The 22,610-nt window shown below is 44.4% G+C and overlaps 1 protein-coding gene across 4 annotated transcripts in view; it reads right to left on the minus strand.

Annotated features, from left to right (window-relative positions):
- Positions 1-459: 459 nt before the first annotated feature.
- The window catches only part of arhgef6 (Rac/Cdc42 guanine nucleotide exchange factor (GEF) 6), a 149,599-nt gene continuing 127,448 nt past the window's right edge, over positions 460-22,610 (minus strand). Inside the window, exons 13-22 of one of the 4 annotated variants that reach the window (XM_080187785.1) lie at positions 19,246-19,332; positions 17,862-17,940; positions 16,687-16,826; positions 14,541-14,666; positions 14,082-14,102; positions 13,599-13,692; positions 5,596-5,685; positions 4,407-4,506; positions 1,880-1,934; positions 460-1,781 (exon numbers count right to left, since the gene is read on the minus strand). In XM_080187785.1, the coding sequence (XP_080043911.1) occupies positions 1,659-1,781; positions 1,880-1,934; positions 4,407-4,506; positions 5,596-5,685; positions 13,599-13,692; positions 14,082-14,102; positions 14,541-14,666; positions 16,687-16,826; positions 17,862-17,940; positions 19,246-19,332 (915 nt within the window). In that variant the 3' untranslated portion in view covers positions 460-1,658. Of the gene's footprint in view, positions 1,782-1,879; positions 1,935-4,406; positions 4,507-5,587; positions 5,686-13,598; positions 13,693-14,081; positions 14,103-14,540; positions 14,736-16,686; positions 16,827-17,861; positions 17,941-19,245; positions 19,333-22,610 lie in introns of those variants that run through there. The other 3 variants (XM_080187783.1, XM_080187784.1, XM_080187786.1) reach the window with 3 other exon arrangements.

Below are 22,610 nucleotides of genomic sequence, written 5' to 3' on the forward strand. Positions count from 1 at the left end.
CCATTATTGTGAAAGGATTTGAAAAGTTTTAGTCTGCATTAGTGGGAAGAGGATGCAGGAACTCTCCCTGTCGAGCTGCACTCGTCTCTCTGACACATCCAGCTCCCTCAGTACCAGTGTATTCTCGCTGTTACAGTCACACACTGCCCACCAATTGGCTACTAATTGTCTAAAATATTAAGTAGTGAACACAGAAAACTGTTCAGAAAATCAATTTAATTATGTTGAAGTCAACAGCAAAAAATCCAGTCCACTGAAATTTCACAGAGTGCAGCAATAACCTGCCAAAATATAGGAGCTATTTATTTACAAGGTACAGCCAAATGAAGGCTTCCAATTCAGGTTTTATAAAAAAAACTCCATTTACAAAAGGATTTCCTACTTGATTAATTGTGCTGGATAGTACAGAGCTCCCCCCCCCCCGACCCCCCTGCAACCTCTCTCCACCACCCCCCCACCCCCCACACATGCACGCACACAGGCAGGCACCATCTGTGAATGCAGCAGTGACCCATCCTCTTGTTTAACGTGAGCCCCCTCTTTGCTTACAATTCCAAAGCTAAGTCAGGAGAGGAAATGTGTGGATATTCTGCTGGTTGGGCCCTGGGTTGGGGGGAACAGGGAGGGGGTGGATTCACAAGTTGTCTGCAGGGACAAGTCGCACTCCATGCCCGGTGCTGCCGGGATGCTGACCTGATGCGAGAGGAGCAGGGGTACAATCTGTCAGTTCAAATCCAGACTTCCCTCTGTAGATGCTTCTTGATTAACAGACCCAGTCAACACTGGCTAGTAACAGGGAAGGGAAGCTGCTTGTATCCTTTACACATTAACCTCAATCCTGTAATATACAGGAACGCTCAGGGGAGAACCAATTTATGTACATTTATTGAGGGGCTGTCAACGTCCATGGGCAAGAGTTTCACACACTGAGACTGCCTCCTGTATAGAACTGGACCGAGTGACACCCCGCGGATGCCCCAGGGCATGGCGGGGGAGAACACACCCTGGGGATAGAGTGGCACCCAGGGGAGGGGGAAGGGGGTGGGTGGGAAGGTGCGACAGGGGAAGTGGTTTAACACAGCAAAACATAAATAAATCAGCAAAAGGCCTGGGCCCTCTCAAAACACCCGTGTTATAGCTAGAAAATACAAGGCTGCTGCTTAACGTCCCAGTCCGAGAGGTTATCATTTGCTGTTGTCCTGTTACAAAAACAACGGATATATAAAGGAGTCCTTTAATTTGAGTTGTGCCCCCAGAGTAGGCTTCCTGTGCTGGTGGAGCAGTCAGAGGTCACAGTGCTGCTGTGAGGTCTATTCATGGATAATCAAGAGGCCATTTTCCAGCACCTTTCCCTGCCAAAAGCTGATAACTGATCCGAAGACCAATGTCCGCAGTAGAAGTGAGGTATGTTTCGCGAGGCTGACCCGTCTTCAGTTTTCGCTGTGTCTGTATCTCTCACCAGACCCTCTGGTCCACACCCTCTCAGCAAGTGCCAGCGCTGCTGTTCCTCAGTTACCTGCTCCCCCACAGAAATCACAGGCAAAAAAAACCCAAAAAGGACCCCAGTGTGACTGAGAATTTCCGAGAATCCCTCGCAGCATCGATCAAAGCGAGGCTGCCATTGAATCCGTGTAAAGAGAGCAGGAGGCTGGCAGCTTTTAGTGGTTAGCCTCATCCCAGGCAGATTCGTTTAACTGCTTCAGCACCTTCCGAATCATCTTCTCCAATTCCTTCCTGGATTTCTGCTCTTCTTCCAGACTTTGTTTCATCCGTTTATTTTCCTAGAAAAACACCAGTCGGGTACACTTAATCACTGGAACCTGGGTGAACAGAATTCTGATCCTGTGTCAAAAAGACTGCGTTTCATTGCAATACTGACCTGTTTCAGCTCCTGCACCTCATCTTTCAATGCATAAACTGTGTCAACTAGACTCCTGGCAAATAAGAGAAAGGTTTAATGGGTTATTCAGAAAAACAAAGGGCAGAGGTGAATATGGACTGAGAAAGCACAGAGGAACAAAGCAGAACCCACTTTCTCCAAACATGTATAACCAGTGTGACCCCATCCAGTAATCACACACAGTCTCATAGAACACAGAACACCACAGCACAAACAGGCCCTTCAGCCCACGAGTCGCGCCGATCACATCAACACCTATCTATAACCCCCAATCCCATAAAACCCCATATACTCATCCAGAAGTCTTTTAAAAGACCCCAGCGAGTTCGCCTCCACCACCACTGACGGCAGCCGATTCCACTCACTCACCACCCTCTGAGTGAAAAACTTACCCCTAACATCACTTCCGTACTTTCCTCCCCGCGCCTTAAATCTGTGTCCTCTCGTAGCGACCATTTCAACCCGGGGAAATAGCCTCTGAGAATCCACCCTATCCATTCCTCTCAACATTTTATAAACCTCTATCAGGTCGCCTCTCAACCTTCGTCTCTCCAGGGAAAAGAGACTCAGCTCCCTCAACCTAACTTCATAAGGCATGCCTCCCAGTCCAGGCAACATCCTTGTAAATCTCCTCTGTACCCTTTCAATAGCTTCTACGTCTTTCCTATAGCGAGGCGACCAGTGTCTCAACCCAGTGTTCTCTCTAAGCATCGAAATTTCAAATAGCTATCACTTACAAACAATAAAAAGTTCCTTCATTCTTTAACAATCCGTAAAATCACTCATTTCTATTGACCAATCCTTTTTGACATTTCTGCATTATCACAATCCCGCTTTCTACTCTTTACTGCATCTTATTAAATTCCGGATTGCTTTGATCTCTGTTTTTATGGATTGCAGTCCTACTTCCCGAATCCACTTTGCTCTGAACTTTCTCCATCGTACAATCCTTGCCTTTGGCACAGCTTCTTGGAATGGATTTAACCCAAATCAAATCCACCAAACGCAAACTGCTCGCACTGCAAATCTGTCATTTAGAAACCCCATTCGCTTCTCTCTGTCTCCCTCCATACCCAGGCTTCAACATTTAAAAACTTATAAATCTGAGTCTACATTTGTTTTGCCTGCTCTCCCTCTTCGTCACCTCCCCCACTCTTGGTCTCTCACCCATTCTTTCACTCCTTCCCCCAGTCTCTGTCTCTCACTCCCTCCCTCTCCCCCAGTCTCTCACTCCACTAGCTTCCTGCTCTCTCCCTCTCTGCCCCCAGTCTCTCGCTCGCTCGCTCCCTCTCTGCCCCCAGTCTCTCTTTCGCTCGCTCACTCCCTCTCCCCCGGTCTCTCGCTCGCTCCCTCTCCCCCCGGTCTCTCGCTCGCTCCCTCTCCCCCGGTCTCTCGCTCGCTCCCTCTCCCCCCGGTCTCTCGCTCGCTCCCTCTCCCCCGGTCTCTCGCTCGCTCCCTCTCCCCCGGTCTCTCGCTCGCTCCCTCTCCCCCTGGTCTCTCGCTCGCTCCCTCTCCCCCCGGTCTCTCGCTCGCTCCCTCTCCCCCTGGTCTCTCGCTCGCTCCCTCTCCCCCAGGTCTCTCGCTCGCTCCCTCTCCCCCGGTCTCTCGCTCGCTCCCTCTCCCCCGGTCTCTCGCTCGCTCCCTCTCCCCCGGTCTCTCGCTCGTTCCCTCTCCCCCGGTCTCTCGCTCGCTCCCTCTCCCCCGGTCTCTCGCTCGCTGCCCCCACCCACCCCGGTCTCTCGCTCTCTCTCCAACACCCCCGCCCCCCCCAGGTCTCTCGCTCGTGCTCTCTCTCCCCCTGGTCTCTCGCTCGCTCTCTCTCCCCCGGTCTCTCGTTCTCCCTCGGTAGAAAGTAATTCGCCACATTTCCCTGACAGTGTTTAGTTTGCTCTCTGTCCTCATCCTCTCTATCTCTGTAATCACCTCCAGCCCTATAACTCCTTGGAGGTAGCCGTGCTCCTCAAATTCCAGCCTCTTGCACATCCTCAACATTCCTAACTCTGGAATTCCCTCCCTAAATCTCTGCGCCTTCCTCTCCTCCTTTCAGATTCTCCGTAATAGCCGTCTGTTTACCCACATTTCTGGCCACCTCCCTGAATGTCTTATCCAGTTTAGTTTCAGATTTCCTTCAATGATCACAGCTGTAAAACATCATGGGAAATTTCGCTGGATTAAAGACACGATCTAAAAACAAGCTCAGCCTTCCTGCAAAGGAGACTTTTGTTGTGACCTTTTACATCCAGCCCTGAGATTCCAGTCAGTTTGTAAAATGCCAAAATCTCTCTCACTTCCATTCCAGCTCCCGAGTATTTATCAATAAAACTGGGATAGAAACCTGGCCACGGACTGAACTCTCCTCACTGTTATCACAGATAAATACCAATCCTTATGGATGCTATTTGATCAACTCTGTGGTCACAATTCTTGCTCTTTAAATCAACAAGACTTCACTTAATGAGAAAGTTCACAGCAATGAGGAGTAATTGTGAGAATTGAGCTCTCATACTTTTCCTCGATTACGGTTTGTCCATTACTCTTTGTCTCCTCCACGATTATCTTCTCCTCTTCTGGCAGTAACACCTGTGGCGCTGACTCTTTCCGGCACACTGTGAAATGAAGATAAGATTAAATCTCTCTCCAGTTTGGCCACATACAGCACAGGATGATTCCAGCTTCTTTCTCAGTCCAAAGAGACTCTGGTAATTTTTATATGGATTCATGATGGAGATCCTAAAATTAGATCCAGTGGCCCTAGATTGGGAAGAGAGGGAGGGGGAGAGGCAATCACCCAACATTCCCCTTACCAACTACAGGCAAGCGGGACTGCTTTGTCCTGGATGGGTGTCGAGCTTCTCGAGTGTTGCTGGAGCGGCACCCATCCAGGCAAGTGGGGAGTGTCCCATCACACTCCTGACTGGTGTCTTGTAAATGGTGGACAGGCTTTGGAGGAGGCAGGAGTTGAGTTACTTACCATAAGATGCCTAATCTCTGACCTGCTAACTGTATTTATATGGCTGGGTCCAGTTCAGTTTCTGGTCAATGGTAACCCCAAAATGTTAATAGTGGGGAATTCAGCAATGGTAATTCTGTTGAATGTCAAGGGACAATGGTTAGATTCTTTCCTGTTGAAGATAGTCATACCCTGGCATTTGTGTGGCGTGAATGTTATTTGCCACTTATCAGCCCAAGCTTCGATATTGTCCAGGTCTTGCAGCATTTGGCCATGGACTGCTTCAGTGTCTGAGGAGTCGCCAATGGTGCTGAGCATCCCCATTTCTGACCGTACAGTGAAGCAGCTGAAGATAGTTGTGCTTAGGACACTATCCTGAGGAACTCCTGCAGTGTGTCCTGGAGCTGAGATGACTGACCCGCCACAACCATCTTTCTATGTACCAGGTATGATTCCAACCAGCGGAGAGTTTGCCCCCAATACCCACTGACTCCAGTTTTGCCAGGGCTCCTTGATGCCACACTCAGTCAAATGCTCCTTTGATGTCAAGAGCTGTCACTCTCGCCTCATCTCTGGAATTCAGCTCTTTTGTCCATATTTGAACCAAGGCTGTAATGAAGTCAGGAACTGAGTTCTGAATAAGAGTCAGATTTTGACTAAAATGTTAACTCAAAAACCAACTGCTTGAGCTGCCTGAACGTAGGCTGGGAAATTATTAATAGATAATTACTGTGCTGTCACTTGCCTGAACTGTGAGTTTGTTGTAGGTTTGCACTTGTGCAATAAGCCTCTATGACTTTGAGTATCTGTGCATCTTCTTCCAGGGCTGCTGTACCTGCAGAACCAAAGATACTAAAATGTTTATTGATTTCTCAAGTCAAGACTTCAAATGTTGAGCTGAGAGATAGTAAACAGTAACACTGTAGTTCCAATTCTATGCACTAGGAACAAGGTTCAGTAGCAAATTAAAAATTCCACAGTTTAAAAGTTGACAAGGGCTTATATTGGCTGCGCATAGATACAGGTCGCTGAAAATTAACTCAAAATGAGCAGTGTATTGCTGAGTCATCAGCCTGTGTTTGTGTGCAGGTTAGACGCTGCAATTCACATCTAATTCACATCTTACCCACGACAGATGTGAGGCCAGTGAGCCTCACATCTGTAGTGGGTAAGTTGTTAGAAGGTATTCTGAGAGACAGGATCTACAGGCATTTAGAGATGCAAGGGCTGATTAGACAGTCAGCATGGCTTTGTGAGTGGAAAATCATGTCTCACAAATTTGATTGAGCTTTTTGAATGGGTAACTGAGATGATAGATCAGGGTAGTGCAGTTGATGTTGTCTGTATGGACTTTAGCAAGGCTTTTGACAAGATAGTGCATGATAAGTCGTCGCATGAGGTTAAATCTCATGGGATAAAAGGGTGAGATAGCTAAATGGATACAAAACTGGCTTGACGACAGAAGCCAGAGGGTAAATGTAGAAGATTGTTTTTTAAACTGGAGGCCTGTGACCAGCGGTGTGCCTCAGGGATCAATGCTGGATCCACTGTTACTTGTCATTTATATTAATGATTTGGATGAGAATTTAGTAGGCATGGTTAGTAAGTTTGCAGATGACACCAGGATTGGTGGCATAGTGGACAGTGAAGAAGGTTACCTAGGACTGACACGGGATCTTGATCAATTGGGCCAGTGAGCTGATGAATGGCAGATGGAGTTCAATTTAAATAAATGCGAGGTGGTACATTTTGGTTGATCAAACCAGGGCAGGATTTACTCAGTTAATGGTAGGGCACTGGAGAAAGTTACAAAACAAAGAGATATAGGTTCATAGCTCCTTGAAAATGGAGTTACAGGTGGACAGAGTGGTGAAGAAGGTATTTGACATACTTGGTTTCATTGGTCAGAACACTGAATATAGGAGTTGCGACATTCTGTTGAAGTTCTCCAAGACATTGGTAAGTCCACACTTGGAATATTGTGTACAATTCTGGTCACCCAATTATACAGAGGATATTATTAGACTAGAAATAGTGCAGAAAAGATTTACTAGTATGTTACCGAGACTTAATCGTTTGAGTTATAAGGAGAGGCTGGATACACTGGGACTTTTTTCTCTGAAGCGTAGGTGACTGAGGAGTGATCTTATAGAGGTCTATAAAATAATGAGGGGCATAGATCAGCTAGATCGTCAATATCTTTTCCAAAGGTGGGGGAGTCTAAAACTAGAGGGCATAGGTTTAAAGTGAGAGGGGAGAGATACAGAAGTGTCCAAAGGAGCAATTCTTTTCACTCAGAGGGTGGTGAATGTCTGGAAAAAGCTGCCAGAGGTAGTAGCAGAGGCGGGTACAATTTTGTCTTTTAAAAAGCGAGGGGGATTGAATATAAAAGTAAGGAGGTCTTGCTGCAACTGTACAGGGCACTGGTGAGGTCGCAGCTGTGCAGTTTTGGTCGCCGCACTTGCGCAAGGATATTTTGGCCTTGGAGGGAGCGCAGAGGAGGGTCACTAGGCTGATACCGGAGTTGAGGGGGTTGAGCTATGAGGAGAGGTTGAATAGACTGGGCTTGTACTCGTTAGAGTTTAGGAGGATGAGGGGGGATCTCATTGAGACGTATAAGATAATGAAAGGGATGGATAGGGTAGAGGTGGAGAGGTTCTTCCCGCTCAGAAAGGACAGCAGGACTAGAGGGCACAGCCTCAAGATAAGGGGGCGCGCAGTTTAGAACAGAGTTGAGGAGGAACTTCTTCACTCAAAGGGTGGTGAATCTCTGGAATTCTCTGCCCGTTGAAATGGTGGAGGCTACATCGCTAAATATATTTAAGACGTGGGTAGATAGGTTTTTGGTAGGCAAGGGGATTAAGGGTTATGGGGGGAAAGCGGGGAAGTGGAACTGAGCCACTTCAGATCAGCCATGATCTTATTGAATGGTGGGGCAGGCTCAAAAGGCTAGATGGCCTACTCCTGCTCCTATTTCTTATGTTCTTAAAAGTGTTTAGACAGTTATATGAATAAGATGGGTATAGAAGGATGTGGGCTTAAAAAAGGGGTGGCATGGACAAGTTGGGCCGAAGGGCCTGTCTCCATGCTATAAACCTCTATGACTCTATGAATTCACAGCCTGGGCTCAGTCAGAGATTTATGGCTTAAAGCTTTACACCAGCTTTCAGCACAAAACCTCAATGACATTCTGTCTCTTCATTCATAAAAACTAGGAGCAGGAATAGGTCATCTGGCCCCTCGAGCGTGCTCCACCATTCAATAAAATCATGGCTGATCTTTTTGTGGACTCAGCTCCACTTACCCGCCTGCTCATCATAACCCTGAATTCCTTTACTGTTCAAAAATTTATCTATCCTTGCCTTAAAAATATTCAATGAGGTAGCCTCAACTGCTTCATTGGGCAGGGAATTCCACAGATTCACAACCATTTGGGTGAAGAAGTTCCTCCTCAAGTCAGTCCTAAATCTGCTTCTCATTATTTTGAGGCTATGCCCCCTAGTTCTAGTTTCACCTGCCAATGGAAACAACTTCCCTGCTTCTATCTTATCTATTCCCTTCATAATCTTATATGTTTCTATAAGATCACCCCTGAATTCCAATGAGTATAGCCCCAGTCTACTCAGTCTCTCCTCACAAACCAACCTCTCAGCTCCGGAATCAACCTAGTGAATCTCCTCTGCACCCCCTTCCAGTGTCAGTATATCCTTTCTCAAGTAAGGAGACCAAAACTGTACACAGTACTCCAGGTGTGGTCTCACCAGCACCTCATACACCTGCAACATAATCTTGCTGTTTTTAAACTCCATCCCTCTAGCAACGAAGGACAAAATTCCATTTGCCTTCTTAATTACCTGCTGCACCTGCAAACCAACTGCTTGAGATTCCTGCACATGGACACCCAGGTCCCTCTGCACAGCAGCACGCTGCAATTTTTTTACTATTTAAATAATAGTCCATTTTGCTGTTATTCCTACCAAAATGGATGACCTCACATTTACCAACATTGTACTCCATCTGCCAGACCCTTGCCCACACACTTAGACTATCTATATCCCTTTGCGTCCTCTACACACTTTGCTCTTCCACCCATCTAAATATCATCTGTGAATTTTGACACACTACACTTACATCATCAATGTAAATCGAAAACAATTGTGGTCCCAATACTGATCCCTGAGGCACACCACTAGTCACTGATTGCCAACCAGAAAAACACCCATTTACAATCCATTCTTTGCTTTCTGTTAGTTAACCAATCCTCTATCCATGCTAATACATTACCTGTAACACTGTGCACCTTTATGTCTTTGGTGCAGGCACCTTGTCAAATGATTTCTGGCTTAAAAGGATGTGGCTATTGCTGGCAAGGCTAGCATTTGCTGTCCATCCCTAATTGCCCTTGTACTGAGGGGCTTTCTTGGGCATTGCAGAGTCAACCACATTGTGTGAATCCACCCAGAACCAGCCTGGGTAAGGATAGCAGATTTCCTTCCCTAAGCAGCATTAGTGAACCAGCTGGGTTTTTAATGACAATTGATAACGGTTTCATGGTCATTATTACTGAGACTAACATTTAACTCCAAAGTAATGGATTTAAATTCAATGCCAGCAATTTCTGTGATGAGGCGTTTCTAGAAATTTCTTCACCCACAGGGTGGTGAATGTGTGGAATTCACTACTGCAGAATGTAATTGAGGCCAAAACATTATCTGATTTCCAGAAGGAATCAGACATAACTCTTGGGGTTAAAGGGATCGAGGGATATGGGAGGAAGGGGGGAATCATGATATTGAATTTGATGATCAGCCATGATCAAAATGAATGGTGGAGCAGGCTTGAAGGGCTGAATGGCCTACTCCTCCTTTGCGATCTTATGAAGTTTGAGCCCATATCACTGGACTTCCCTAGACTTCTACATTACTAGCCCAGTGACATTATCAGTACTCCACTGTCTCTGCTGCGCCCCGGCACAGCACCGGGGGAAACACTGCGCCCCCGGCACAGCACCGGGGGAAACACTGCACCCCCGGGGCAGCACCAGGGGAAACACTGCGCCCCCGGGGCAGCACCGGGGGAAACACTGCGCCCCCGGGGCAGCACCAGGGGAAACACTGCACCCCCGGGGCAGCACCAGGGGAAACACTGCGCCCCCCGGGGCAGCACCGGGGGAAACACTGCACCCCCGGGGCAGCACCGGGGGAAACACTGCGCCCCCGGGGCAGCACCAGGGGAAACACTGCGCCCCCGGGGCAGCACCAGGGGAAACACTGCGCCCCCGGGGCAGCACCAGGGGAAACACTGCGCCCCCGGGGCAGCACCAGGGGAAACACTGCGCCCCCGGGGCAGCACCAGGGGAAACACTGCGCCCCCGGGGCAGCACCAGGGGAAACACTGCGCCCCCGGGGCAGCACCAGGGGAAACACTGCGCCCCCGGGGCAGCACCAGGGGAAACACTGCGCCCCCGGGGCAGTACCGGGGGCACGCTGCACTCCAGCGCAGTACTGTGGGAATGCTGCATTGCTGGATGAGACATCTTGGCCTCTTTGCTGAACCAGAAAGATACCATGGTGTTAGTTCCATGATTGGTTGAGGGGTTTCCCTGAAGTTTTGGTCAGTCTTTATCCCTCAATCACCATCATCAAATAAAACAAATCTGGTCATGATTATATTAGTGTGTGTGGGATCTTGCTATGTGCAAATTCACTGCTTTGTTTCCTATATTACAACATTTCCAAAGGTACCTCATTGGCCCTAAAAACTTGGCAATGGCCTGAGGATGTGAAAGGTGCTACAGAAATGCAAGTTCTTTCTTATTCAATCACAGAATGTCTACAGAACAGGCATATTGTCCATCCAAGTCTGCACTGAGCCTCTGACAGAACATTTATCCAGGCCTACCCCTGCATCCCCTCCCACCCTATCCTTGTAACCTCACACATTCATCATGGCTAATTCAGCTAAGCTACACATGTTGGAACGCTAAGGGGCAATTTAACATGGCCTACGCACCTAACCAGCACCTCTTTGGAGTGTGGGAGGAAACCAGAGCATCCAGAGAAAACCCACACAGACACGGGGAGAATGTGCAAGCTCCACACAGCCACCCAAGGTTGGAAGTGAACCTGGGTCCCTGGCATTATGAGGCAGCAGTGCTAACGACTATGCCGACACATTGTGCTGTGACAGAAATGTTTCACAATTTTGTACGTGCATCATAAATTCTGACTAAAAACAAATCTGTTTTTAAATCTTTGCCTGTCGTGCGCTACACTGAGAAACACAATTTTGTCTCACAGATCAGAGGAAACACAGAGTGGCGGTTAGTTGCTTCCAGCTCTAATTGTTACAAACAACCTCTTAATTAGTTGAACTGTTTTAAGAGGATTCACTAAAACTTCATTGCAAAACTCATTGCAAATTGCAATGGAGGAAAGATACAATCAAAAAAAAAATTCCACTATGCTCTTTAAATCTTCATTTTATTTCAATTTTGTTATGGTTTCAACACTGTTGTACCTACCATGAGATAGATATCAATCTAAACCACAGAACGTGTATACAGTGCTTAGAAACCGGAATGATTATTCTTTAACTTCAATCCTGATTTCAAAGAGCAGCTACAGTTCGCAAATTAATTAAGAAATTAATTAAATATTTTAGATTGTGTTGGCCGAATTCTCCAATCCTGATCTAACCGGTTTTGAGAGTGTTTGTGGTCTCATAACAATCAAAGATTATCGCTAAATCAACAAACACTAATCTCTCAGATTCCAGCCTGTCCAATTAAACACAAACTTCCAGTTTATACCTCTAAATACTACCTCCACTAGTTATTCCATAAAATCATAAGAAACAGGAGTTGGAGGAGCCTATTCAGCCCCTCAACCCTGGTCCAGTAGATCATGACTGATGATCTTGTGCCTCAGCCTCACAAATCCAATATTCTTTAATATTCTTCACATCAAAAGAATTTGCTGAATACAGTCTTGAATATACTTAACTACTGAACACCCACAATCAAAGAACAAAGAAAATTACAGCATAGAAACATGCCTTTCAACCCTTCAAGCCTGCATCAACCATGTTGTCCAACTGAACTAAAACCCCTTATCCTTCCAGGGACCATATCCCTCTATTCCCATCCTGTTCATGTATTTGTCAAGATGCCCCTTAAAAGTCACCACCGTATCGGTTTCCACTACCTCCCCCAGCAGCAAGTTCCAGGCACCCACCATCTCTGTGTAAAAAGCTTGGCTCGTACACCTCCCTTAAACCTTGCCCCTCGCACCATAAAATTGTGACCCCTAGTAATTGACTCTTCCACCCTGGGAGAAAGCTTTTGACTATCCACTCTGTCCATGCCCCTCAATCTTGTAGGCCTCTATCAGGTCATCCCTCAACCTTCATCATTCCAGTGAGAACAAACCAAATTTCTCCAACCTCTCCTCAAAGCTGATGCCCTCCATACGAGGCAACATCCTGACAAATCTTTTCTGTACCCTCTCCAAAGCCTCTACATCCTTCTGGTAGTGTGGCGACCAGAATTGAACACTACATTCTAAGTGCGGCCAAATTAAGGTTCTATAAAGCTGCAACATGACATGTCAATTTTTAAGCTCAATGCCCCGGCCAATGAAGGCAAACATGCCATGTGCCTTTCTCTGGGGGAGAAAATTCCAAAGATTCACAATCATTTGAGTGAAGAAATTTCTCTTCAGTCCTAAATGATTGGTCTCTTAACCAGAGACTGTGCCCCGTGTTTTAGATTCACCAACTGGCTGAGAAATCAGACATCCGAGATAAATCAAAAGTTTGGTGATGCCTTAGTACAGCCTGTGAAACAGTGGTGTTCTGCTGGCATGACAGGTACCTGAGAGACTGTGTGGAAGCTAGAATGCACACGGCAGAGGAATACTGAAAGAAGATTGGAAATCCTGGATGTGGATCCTTGGTAAAGATAGCCGAGAGAAAACATTGTTTGGGAGAAGATTTCAAGACGTGTTTTTTTTCATGAGTGTGCAATTTGGCAACCCTAATGTGGAAATCAGAATTCCAGTGAGATCAGTTAGCTCACAGACTGATAATCATCTGCTGGGGGGGGGGGGCGCCTGCTAAATTGCCCCTTACTGTCCAAAGATATGTAAATTAGGGGGATTAGCCATGGTAAATTTATGGGGTTACAGAAATAGGGTGGTGTAGATGGCCTGGGTAAGATGGTCTGTCAGAGAGTGGATGCAGAGTCAACGGGCTGAATGGCCTCCATCTGCACTATAGGGATTCTATGATGTCACTGATGGCACTAGTACTGTCAGTGTTACTCTGGTGAGAACAACAAAATAATCAATCTTCAATTTTTTTTATTCTAAACATGTTTACTTATCAACATTAGCTTCTTTCAACTCTTTTTAAAATTCAACACAGGATGTAGGGTCTCTGGCTAGGACAGCATTCATTAGCCATCCCTAATTGCCCTCGAGAAGGTGGCAGTGAGCTGTCTTCTTGAGCCGCTGCAATGCATATAGTGTAGGTACATCCACAGGGCTGCTAGGAGAGGAGTTCCAGGATTTTGGCCGAGTGACAGTGAAGGAGCGGCGATATATTTCCAAGTTAGGAAGGTGAGTGACTCAGAGGGGAACTTCTAGATGGTGGTGTTCCCAGATATCCTAACACCGAAATTAGTGTGTTGCTCATTTGGGGATTCTGTTTTAAACAAAACCACCAAGGCCACAGGAGGGATCAACTCACTTTTCCGCAGAATGAATTCATCCTCCGATGTCTTCCGTTCAGTCTTTCTTTTGGTGAGGAACTTCTTCACTGCCTTGGGGCTTTTACTGGAATCCTGTGGAATCGGACACCAGCCAACAGTGTGTTACAAATATTGCTTATGTCAAGTAGCACAGAATAGTTTCTGTAAACAATTCAGTTTGATGACAATTCAGAAGCAGACATGCCAGAGCTATGCTGGATTGGACAGGACTGGGACATCACTGGTTAGTTGCAATGTTGGGAGACCAAACACGTTTCTGCGTCTCTCGTGTAGTCAAAGGAATTGTTTTGGTCTCAATTACCAAAATAAGATAAATGCAGTTTATGTACAAATCTTACGAATGCTTTAAATGCGTTAAGGTAAGCAGGTGGAGGAAGGTGATAAGGCAGCAAATGGACAGTTACATCGGCGACATGCACACAACAACAAACTAGGAGAGAATTCACTGATCTACCCCTTACCTTTAAGATATAAGACATCCTCTACAATGTAACAAATGGGGAAAGAAAGATAAGATGAAAGTGAAAGCAAATAACTGATGATTGATTATGAAAAGTTCATTCACTATAATAAAAGATCATTAAAGTACCATTGATATTAGTGTTAATTATGCTATCAGTGCATCATTCAAGTAATATAGATTAGTCTAAAAGGTTATTATCCATGCAAGTAAATGCAGTAATAGTGTCATGCACATTTAAGATCACCTTTGTCATAAATAACTATCAATAAAATAGCAATAACCAATATTTAACACATTGGGAATAAGGGGGATGTGTTATAATACCGAAGTCAATTAATTTAACAATATTGATAGGTCTCATTCAGGCTGATCATTGCAGGGGCTAACAGGTTACGTTCGATTTAGCTTGCAAACCTTTTATGTTTAAGATATTGTGCCTTGCACACAGAACACATACCTCCTTACAGCCCAGTGCAGCTGAGGGTCTTAGTGGAGGGGTGGGTCGCAGGCAGCTCAGAGTCCAAGGACGGGGCACTTTAGGAGGTTCCAGGGGCCCTCGGTTTTGTACTGCCGCATTGTAAGACTGTGGAGGTGAATAAGCAAGGGATTGATGTGACGGAGTTGCTGGAGGCTGTTTACTCTCTCCATGTTGCTGGATAGGAACGAGATTGAAATACATTTTTTTGTTTTCAGTTATACAGAAGCTATGCATCAATGTATCAATAGTTTCAGCAGCGTCTGGAACAGCTGCAATTCAACAGATAATTTTTCAGATATAAAATCTCACCATCAAATGATAACAGGAGGCTGTTCAGCCCACCGTGACAGAGTCGGTTCTCTACTGTACAATATATCCTGTTCCCTTGCACTTTTGAAAGCCCAGTAAACTTGATATTTTCAACTATTTATCCAAACCCTTACTGAATATGTTACACCACGCTTTCAGGCAGTGCCTTCCAGATCATAACAACTCGCTATGTAAAACCATTGCTTTTATCTGTCCTGTGGTTCTGTTATCAATCATCCTAAATCTTTTTCCTTTCACCCTATTAGCTTCAATTTGGCAACAATTCTGTGGCACTTCATTAAATATTTTTCTCAAAAAGTTCATCCAAAAATATGAAACTAAACAGAAACATTATCTCATTTTTCTCAGTATCATTGCTGCTGCCCATGTCATTGAGATTTTTTATACATTCCTTCACAGGGTCAGAGTTACTCGCTAGGCCAACGTTTATTATCCATCCCCAATTCATCTTGAGAAGGACAATTTCTGCCCGTTGGTCTTTCTGTTTCAAGGTGCAGTTTTCTGAGCGTTAACAGACAATCACTGGATAGATCTCAGTGGAAAGGAGACAGCATTTCACCCTTGACCTATCAAGCTTCGGATTGTTGCAGACTCTCTACAGAGAATTATGTTGAGTGTGGAGCACCGAAACGGGACTTTCAGCCTAACAGCTGTTTATACTCCACACAATCTGTCTATATCCTTCCATTCATAGAATACCATAGAATCCCTACAGTGCAGGAGGAGGCCATTTGGCCTGCACCGACCACATTCCCACCCAGACTCTATTCCCATAACCACACATACTTACCCTGCTAATCCCAACACTAGGATCAATTCAGCATAGCTAATCAAACTAGCCCACAGCGCATCTTTGGATTGTGGGAGGAAACCAGTGCACCCGGAAGAAGCCCATGCAAACATAGGGAGAACGTGCAAACTCCACACAGACAGGGAACCAAGCCAGGAATCGAATCCGGATCCCTAGCACTGTGAGACAGCAGTGCTAACCACTGTGCCGCCCCTTTCTCCCTTGTGTGTTTATCCAGCTTCCCGAGTGCCTTTGCTCTTCTGCACTGACAGAGCCTTGAGCAGGAACAAATATTCCTCAATATATCAGTGTGAAATGTCAGTGAGAGTAGTGGGTCGACAGGGACTGGTTTGCCAGTCTGATGAGGTGGATTGTGTAATAACCCAGCTATTCCTCACCTTCCACACACCAAAACTGTCCCTTCCTCAGAAACTACTCCTGTCGCCCAAACCATTCTGATATCAGATATTTTGAGCATCTCGAAGATCCCCTTGATCTCAAATTGCCGAGACAGACAGGATGTGGAACTGGAGATTCTCAGCGATGAAGAAATGAAAGGGATTTCTAACCTTCGATGCTCACAAGCCGTAATACTGAGATACCATCAGACTCCCAAATGCTCCCCAAATATCTGATTTCTGCTCCTCAAATATACTTAGCATTAACAAAACCAAATTACATGAATAAAGCGCCCTGATCAACTGTCCCAGGACGCTCCAGGAGGAAGGGAGAAGATAAATAAACATTCAGCTTCTGTTAAACAGCAAACTCCTATCAACAGTCACAACACCAACACTGGACAGTTGGAAAGATCAATCTAGTATATGCTAAACCCCAATAAATAAAGAGAATGTTGCAAAGGTCTTAACCAAGAGAAGTGTTAAATCAGCAACATTTTCACATTGTCATAACCATCTTTGTAAGCAAGTTAAAAACCAGTTAGCAAAAGTAGACTTTACAGGCCAGACATGATAAAAAAAAACCAGTGAATGCGTAGATCCTTACTGGCTGTGATGTGCTGGGTAGTGGCTTTGTGCTTGTGTTCCCAGGGACCGTGCCTTTGGTTAACATCAGTAGATTTTCTACCCAGTCGTGTAACTCCTGGCTGCTATTACAGGACACCTGAATCCGTTCAATCATGTTACCTATATTGTAAACATAAAACAAATTACAATTACTTGCCGCAATGAAAAGATTTCCTCAACATTTCCCTTCCTAAAGAGAACTAATTTGCATTCACGGACATACTAACATCAACAGGATCGCTATGGCAGTCGACAGCGTCAGCCTTGGCTTGTTGGTAGTATGTTTTATTTGTGATTGAGAATTCCATTCCAAAGATTTGAACACTGACACTCTCACTGCAGTACCGAGGGAGCGCCGCACTGTCAGAGGGCCAGTACCGAGGGAGCGCCGCACTGTCAGAGGGCCAGTACCGAGGGAGCGCCGCACTGTCAGTGATGCTGTTTTCAGATGAAATGCAAAATTGAGGCCTACACTCTCAGGTGATTGTAAAATAATCCATTGAATGACTTGAAGGGGAGTTGGCATGTTCTCCCCAATGTTCTAGTTAATATTTATCACTTAACCAAAAATACTGGAAAAAAATGAGTATCAGGTGGATGTGAAGAATAGCGTAGCAATTTTTAAAAACATAATTAAGAACAGGGAGTTCTCCTGTTGTTCTGGCCAACATGCAGAAGAACGAGGGGAGATCTTATAGAAACATATAAGATTATGAAGAGAATAGATAAGATAAAAGCAGGGAAGTTGTTTCCACTGGCAAGTGAAACTAGAACTAGGAGGCACAGCCTCAAAATAAGGGGAAGCAGATTTAGGACTGAGTTGAGGAGGAACTTCTTCACACACAGTGTGAATCTGTGGAATTCCCTGCTCAGTGAAGCAGTTGAGCTTCCTCATTGAATGTTTTTAAGGATAAATAGATTTTTGAACAGTAAAGGAATGAAAAGTTACGGTGAGTGGGCGGATAAGTGGAGCTGAGTCCACGAAAAGATCAGCCATGATCTTACTGAATGGTGGAGCAGGCTTGAGGGGCCAGATGGCCTACTCCTGCTCCTCGTTCTTATTCAACCCTCAACATTAGTAAAAACAAACCATTGAACTCAGCTGATTGCTCTGCATTACTGGCTGTGAGGTGTTTCTGTTTGTAATGTACAAACCTGTGATTTCAAAGGCATGATGGAAGCTTTCACTTTCCTCCAATTTGGTTACACTCATTCCTGTCAATGGCAACTTTCCCTGCAACAGGAACAAACATTACAACCTCCACAAGGGAACTTTTTTTAACTTTATGAACCCTAATTTAGGCAGCATGTAACTGTAACATGAAATATATTCCAAAATGTAAAAACAGGATAGAATGTGGGAAGATTTTTTTCATATTTCTGAGGTTCACAATGGTTTTCTGTACATTAGGATTGTGGGGGCAGTGTGTGCGCGCGTCTGCATGTGTGTTTGTGTGACTAATGTAGTTAAGCCTGGGGACTGAGTGTCTCCAAGTTAGAGTCATAGAGGTTTACAGAATGGAAACAGGCCCTTTGGCCCAACTTGTCCATGCCACCCTTTTTTTTTATTAACCACTAAACGAGTTGCTCACATTTGGTCCATATCCGTTGATTCCCATCTAATCCATGTAACTGTCTAAATGCTTTTTAAAAGACAAAATTGTACCTGCCTCTACTACTACCTTTGGCAGCTTGTTCCAGACACTCACCACCCTCTATGTGAAAAAATTGCCCCTCTGGACCCTTTAGTATCTCTCCCCTCTCACCTTAAACCTGTGCCCTCTAGCTTTAGACTCCCCTAGCTTTGGGAAAAGATGTTGACGATTTAGCTGATCTATGACCCTCATTATTTTATAAAACTTTATGAGGTCATCAAAGGGGCAAAGTATGAAAGGCAGGTATTTGAAGTGAATAGGGCTGAATTAGAGGATCTACAAGTAAGCACAACACAGTCAGATATTTGCATTAGAAGATAATTGAGGATTTGGATTTTGAACTGTTGAATTTTGAAGGGAGGTAAGGAATGGTTTACAACTGATAAGTAAAAAAGGAAAAGTTATTCAATTTTATTTTACCTGAAGATGGTGGCCATAAGAAAACGTAAAATATTTTTATATCCTGGGAAAGGTGAATTTCAAAAAACAATAAAGGACAATAGGAAAAGATGAAAGTGAAAAAAGAGAGAAGTTGGAAGCTATGCTGTGGAGGTCATGTAAGGTTTCCTGAAGAGCGTGCTCAATGCTCTAAACCAATAAGACTAATTGTGTCAATGTAACCTTGTGTGGTTAAGTTTTCTTTTCTTAATAAATATTTTAGTTTAATAATTAATATCTCCAAAAATATTACTGAAATTTGTGGCTCCTGACTTCAGTGCATATGTTTTCTCAAGGCAAAATACAAATAGAAAACATTTGCGATAACTTGCCAAGTTTTCCTTTTCTGGGATTTGGCTCAGACAATACTTACCACCTGCCAGGTCAGAACAAATGAAAACCCAGTTCCATGAGCAGACAACATCAATCAATTTCGCTTTTCTCACCTGATAAATAAAGCCACTCATTCGTGGGCTTGCGGACAACATGAGCAGGACGTTAGGGAACAGCATGAAGTATCTTTCATCTTTTTCCTAAGATTGAATTCACAACAATAATCGTTAGGCAGATTATCAAATCTCTAGTCACTTAATCTGCAACTCAACATTATGTAATGGTGCCTAATATTTTATTTTGTAATTGAGTAAAAGAGAAAGGCCAGCTCTGATGTTTCACCTATTCCTTAAGGAAATATTTGGTAAAGATTTCCAAGAGTAGTCAATGAGCCGAGAACTCCAGATTCCAAAACCCACACTTGCTTTTTCCTGTATGAATTAAAATGTCAGGACATCAGTAATTACTTACAATTCACTCATATTACAAACCAAAACAAGAGCTCAAATGAGAAAGAATAAATCCCTCAGAAGGAAAATAAATAAAGTTTAGTTCACTATTTGCTAGGTTCACAACAACAGATCTGTCTGTTCAATCTGTAGAGACTGGTTTGCTGTCCAGTGGATGTATAGTTTGTGAGAAACAGGACACACAATGCTCATGACTGATCAGAATGCAAACTCCAGCCACCCACCTGGACTTCACATCCATTGTTGAACAGTAATCTATTGATCCCAGAATGAACATTATTAACTGAGCTGCAGTATCTGCTGCATCCTCTGGGAGAGTGTCTGACATTTAGAATCATGTTACTTTGTGCCAGACTCTCCCCCACCAGCACAGAATGCTTCTGGCTATTTGTCCCAGCAGGCAACATAGACAATAATAAGATGACTACGAAAATTCTAACTACGGGATGAGCTTTCTTTTACGGCTGCCATTGTTCCAAGAACAAGTAATCTCACAAAACAACTGGTGAGTAACAGAGATACTGCTGATAGAAAAACACCTTCCAGGGACAATATTGAGGTTGCTTACTACAGGTTTGAGCTGTCCTCTTACATGACAGAGATGAGGAGGATGTTTTTCTCTGACAGTTGAGTGATTTTGGAACACTCTGCCTCAGAAGGTGTTGGACGTGGAATCACTGAACACTTTTATTTGAAACTTGAACAGATCAACCATGATCTTACTGAATGGTGGAGCAGGCTCGCGAGGCCGAATAGCCTACTTCTGCTCCTATTTTGTATGCTTGCCTGCCACTTGTCGCTCTATCAAATCATGCAATGAAACTGTTCTGGTTTTCCGTTTTTTTTAAATCAAGCCCATAAAGGGAAATTCAAATGTTGAGGCACTACACAGGCAGTGCAATATTCCAAAGCTTCTCTGTTCCAAAAATTCGATGAACCCTCTACCAGCCCGAGCTGGCTCATCCACATGGCAGCCACATTCCCATTGTTCCTCACTTGAGGGGTTGATGACCAGATTTCAAAGACAAAGTTTGGCACAAAAATGAAACATGAATTTCAAAAGAAGCTGAGGTTTGAAAAGAAACAACTTGCAAAAGAAAACAATATCAAAGCAATGAACTGATAAAAAACGAGTAATAAACAAACAACAGAAAATCAAATAATTGTTATGGTGCAAAATGGGCCTATTTGGCCCATCCTGTCTGCATCAGCTCTCCAAATGAGAATTGTGATTTAGTACCATTTCCCCTGCCTTTTCCCTGTCCTCCTGCACATTATTTGAATAGAAACAATCATCTTGGACGCCTCCATTGAACCTGCATCCACCACATTTCCAGGCCGTGCATTCCAGATCCTAACTACTCGCTGGCTGAGAAAGGTTTCTCTCACATCACATTTGCTTCTTTTGAAATTCACTTTAAATCTGTGCCCTCTCATTCTCATAGCTTTTACGAGTGGGAACAGATTCTATCTACTCTGTCCAGCGATTTTGATCACCCCTATCAAATCTGCTCTTAGCTGCCTTCTCTCCAAGGAGAACAGTTCCAACCTCTCCAATCAATCCTCGTAACTGAAGTTTTTCATCCCCGGAACCATTCTTGTAAACCTCTTCTGCACTCTTTCCAATGTGTTCACATCCTTCCTATAGTGTTGCACCCAGAACTGTACACAATAGTCCAGCTTGAGTCTAACTAGCGTCTTGTACAAGTTCACAACAATATAATATCTCAAGAGGTACTGGAGCAAGGTGACTTCATAGATTTAATAGAATCCCCAAGTGCAGGAGGAGGCCAATAGGCCAATTGAGTCTGTACTGACCAAAATCCCACCTAGGCCCTATCCCCGTAACCTCATGTATTTACCCTGCCTATCCCCTGACACTAAGCGGTAATTCAGCATGGCCAATCAACCTAACCCATACATCTATCGACCGTGGGACAAAACCAGAGCACCTGGAGGAAATCCACACCACAGGGTGAGAACGTACACCTCCACCCAGACAGCAACCCGAGGTCAGAATTGAACCCGGGTCCCCGGTGCTGTGAGGCAGCAGTGCTAACCACTGTGCCACCATGCCTTTTTGTGAGCTGTGCCCAGCATACCCTCTAATTCTATTTTTTACTCTCATTCTGTGCTTCTAAAACTTCATTCTAACTCTTGTAAACTCTAACAATGCTTTAATTCAATCTCTTACAGGTTTGGCATATTAAATTGATCTTTGTCTACACCCTAGCTCTGGCTGTAACACTACATTCTGCACTCTCTCCTCCTCTACGAATGGTATGCTTTGTCCGTATAGCTCACAAGAAACAACACTTTTCACTGTGTACTAATGCATGTGACAGTAGTAAATCAAATCAAAGTTTAGCATAACCTCCTTGCTGTTGTATTCTATGCCTCTATTAATAAAACCCAGAACATTATGTGTGTTATTACGTGCTCTCTCCACCTGTCCTGCCACCTTCAATGATCTCTGCACCCAGGTACCTCTGCTCCTGTTGTGATGGGATGAGTGTGTGTCTAGCTCACTCCCAGTCTCAGATGCTCACTCACTCACCTGCACCCACAGACCGGGGGTGAGAATGCATATCAGTGTGTGGGGCTGAGGGTGAAGCAGAATCCTGTGGGTGGTTTCAAAGTCATTACTTTTAGTTAGTGTATCAATCATTTTTTGTCCGAACCAATATATAATTTTACCTAATAGTTGGAATCCATTTTGTGCTAACACTGAGGTAAGCCGTCATTTCCAGTTATTGCATTAACAGATACCAGCCCGACCAGTCAAATAGATAGAGCTTTCACTGTGAGATAATTAAAGAATGAACAATTCACCAATAGATGTGTTAGTAAAGCTGGGAATAAAATCTGCTACACAAATGTTCAGAATGTTTTATAATTATAAAAACTTAACACTTGATTTGAAGAATACTTTGTGAAGAATGAGAATTGTAAAATGCTGCTTCCCAGAATGACTGTTTGCCTGGACTGAGTGAACAAGTCCCCAGGAC

Source organism: Carcharhinus amblyrhynchos, chromosome 4 (genome assembly GCF_965287045.1).
Source record: "Carcharhinus amblyrhynchos chromosome 4, sCarAmb.v2.hapA, whole genome shotgun sequence".
Classification (NCBI taxonomy): Eukaryota; Metazoa; Chordata; class Chondrichthyes; order Carcharhiniformes; family Carcharhinidae; genus Carcharhinus; species Carcharhinus amblyrhynchos.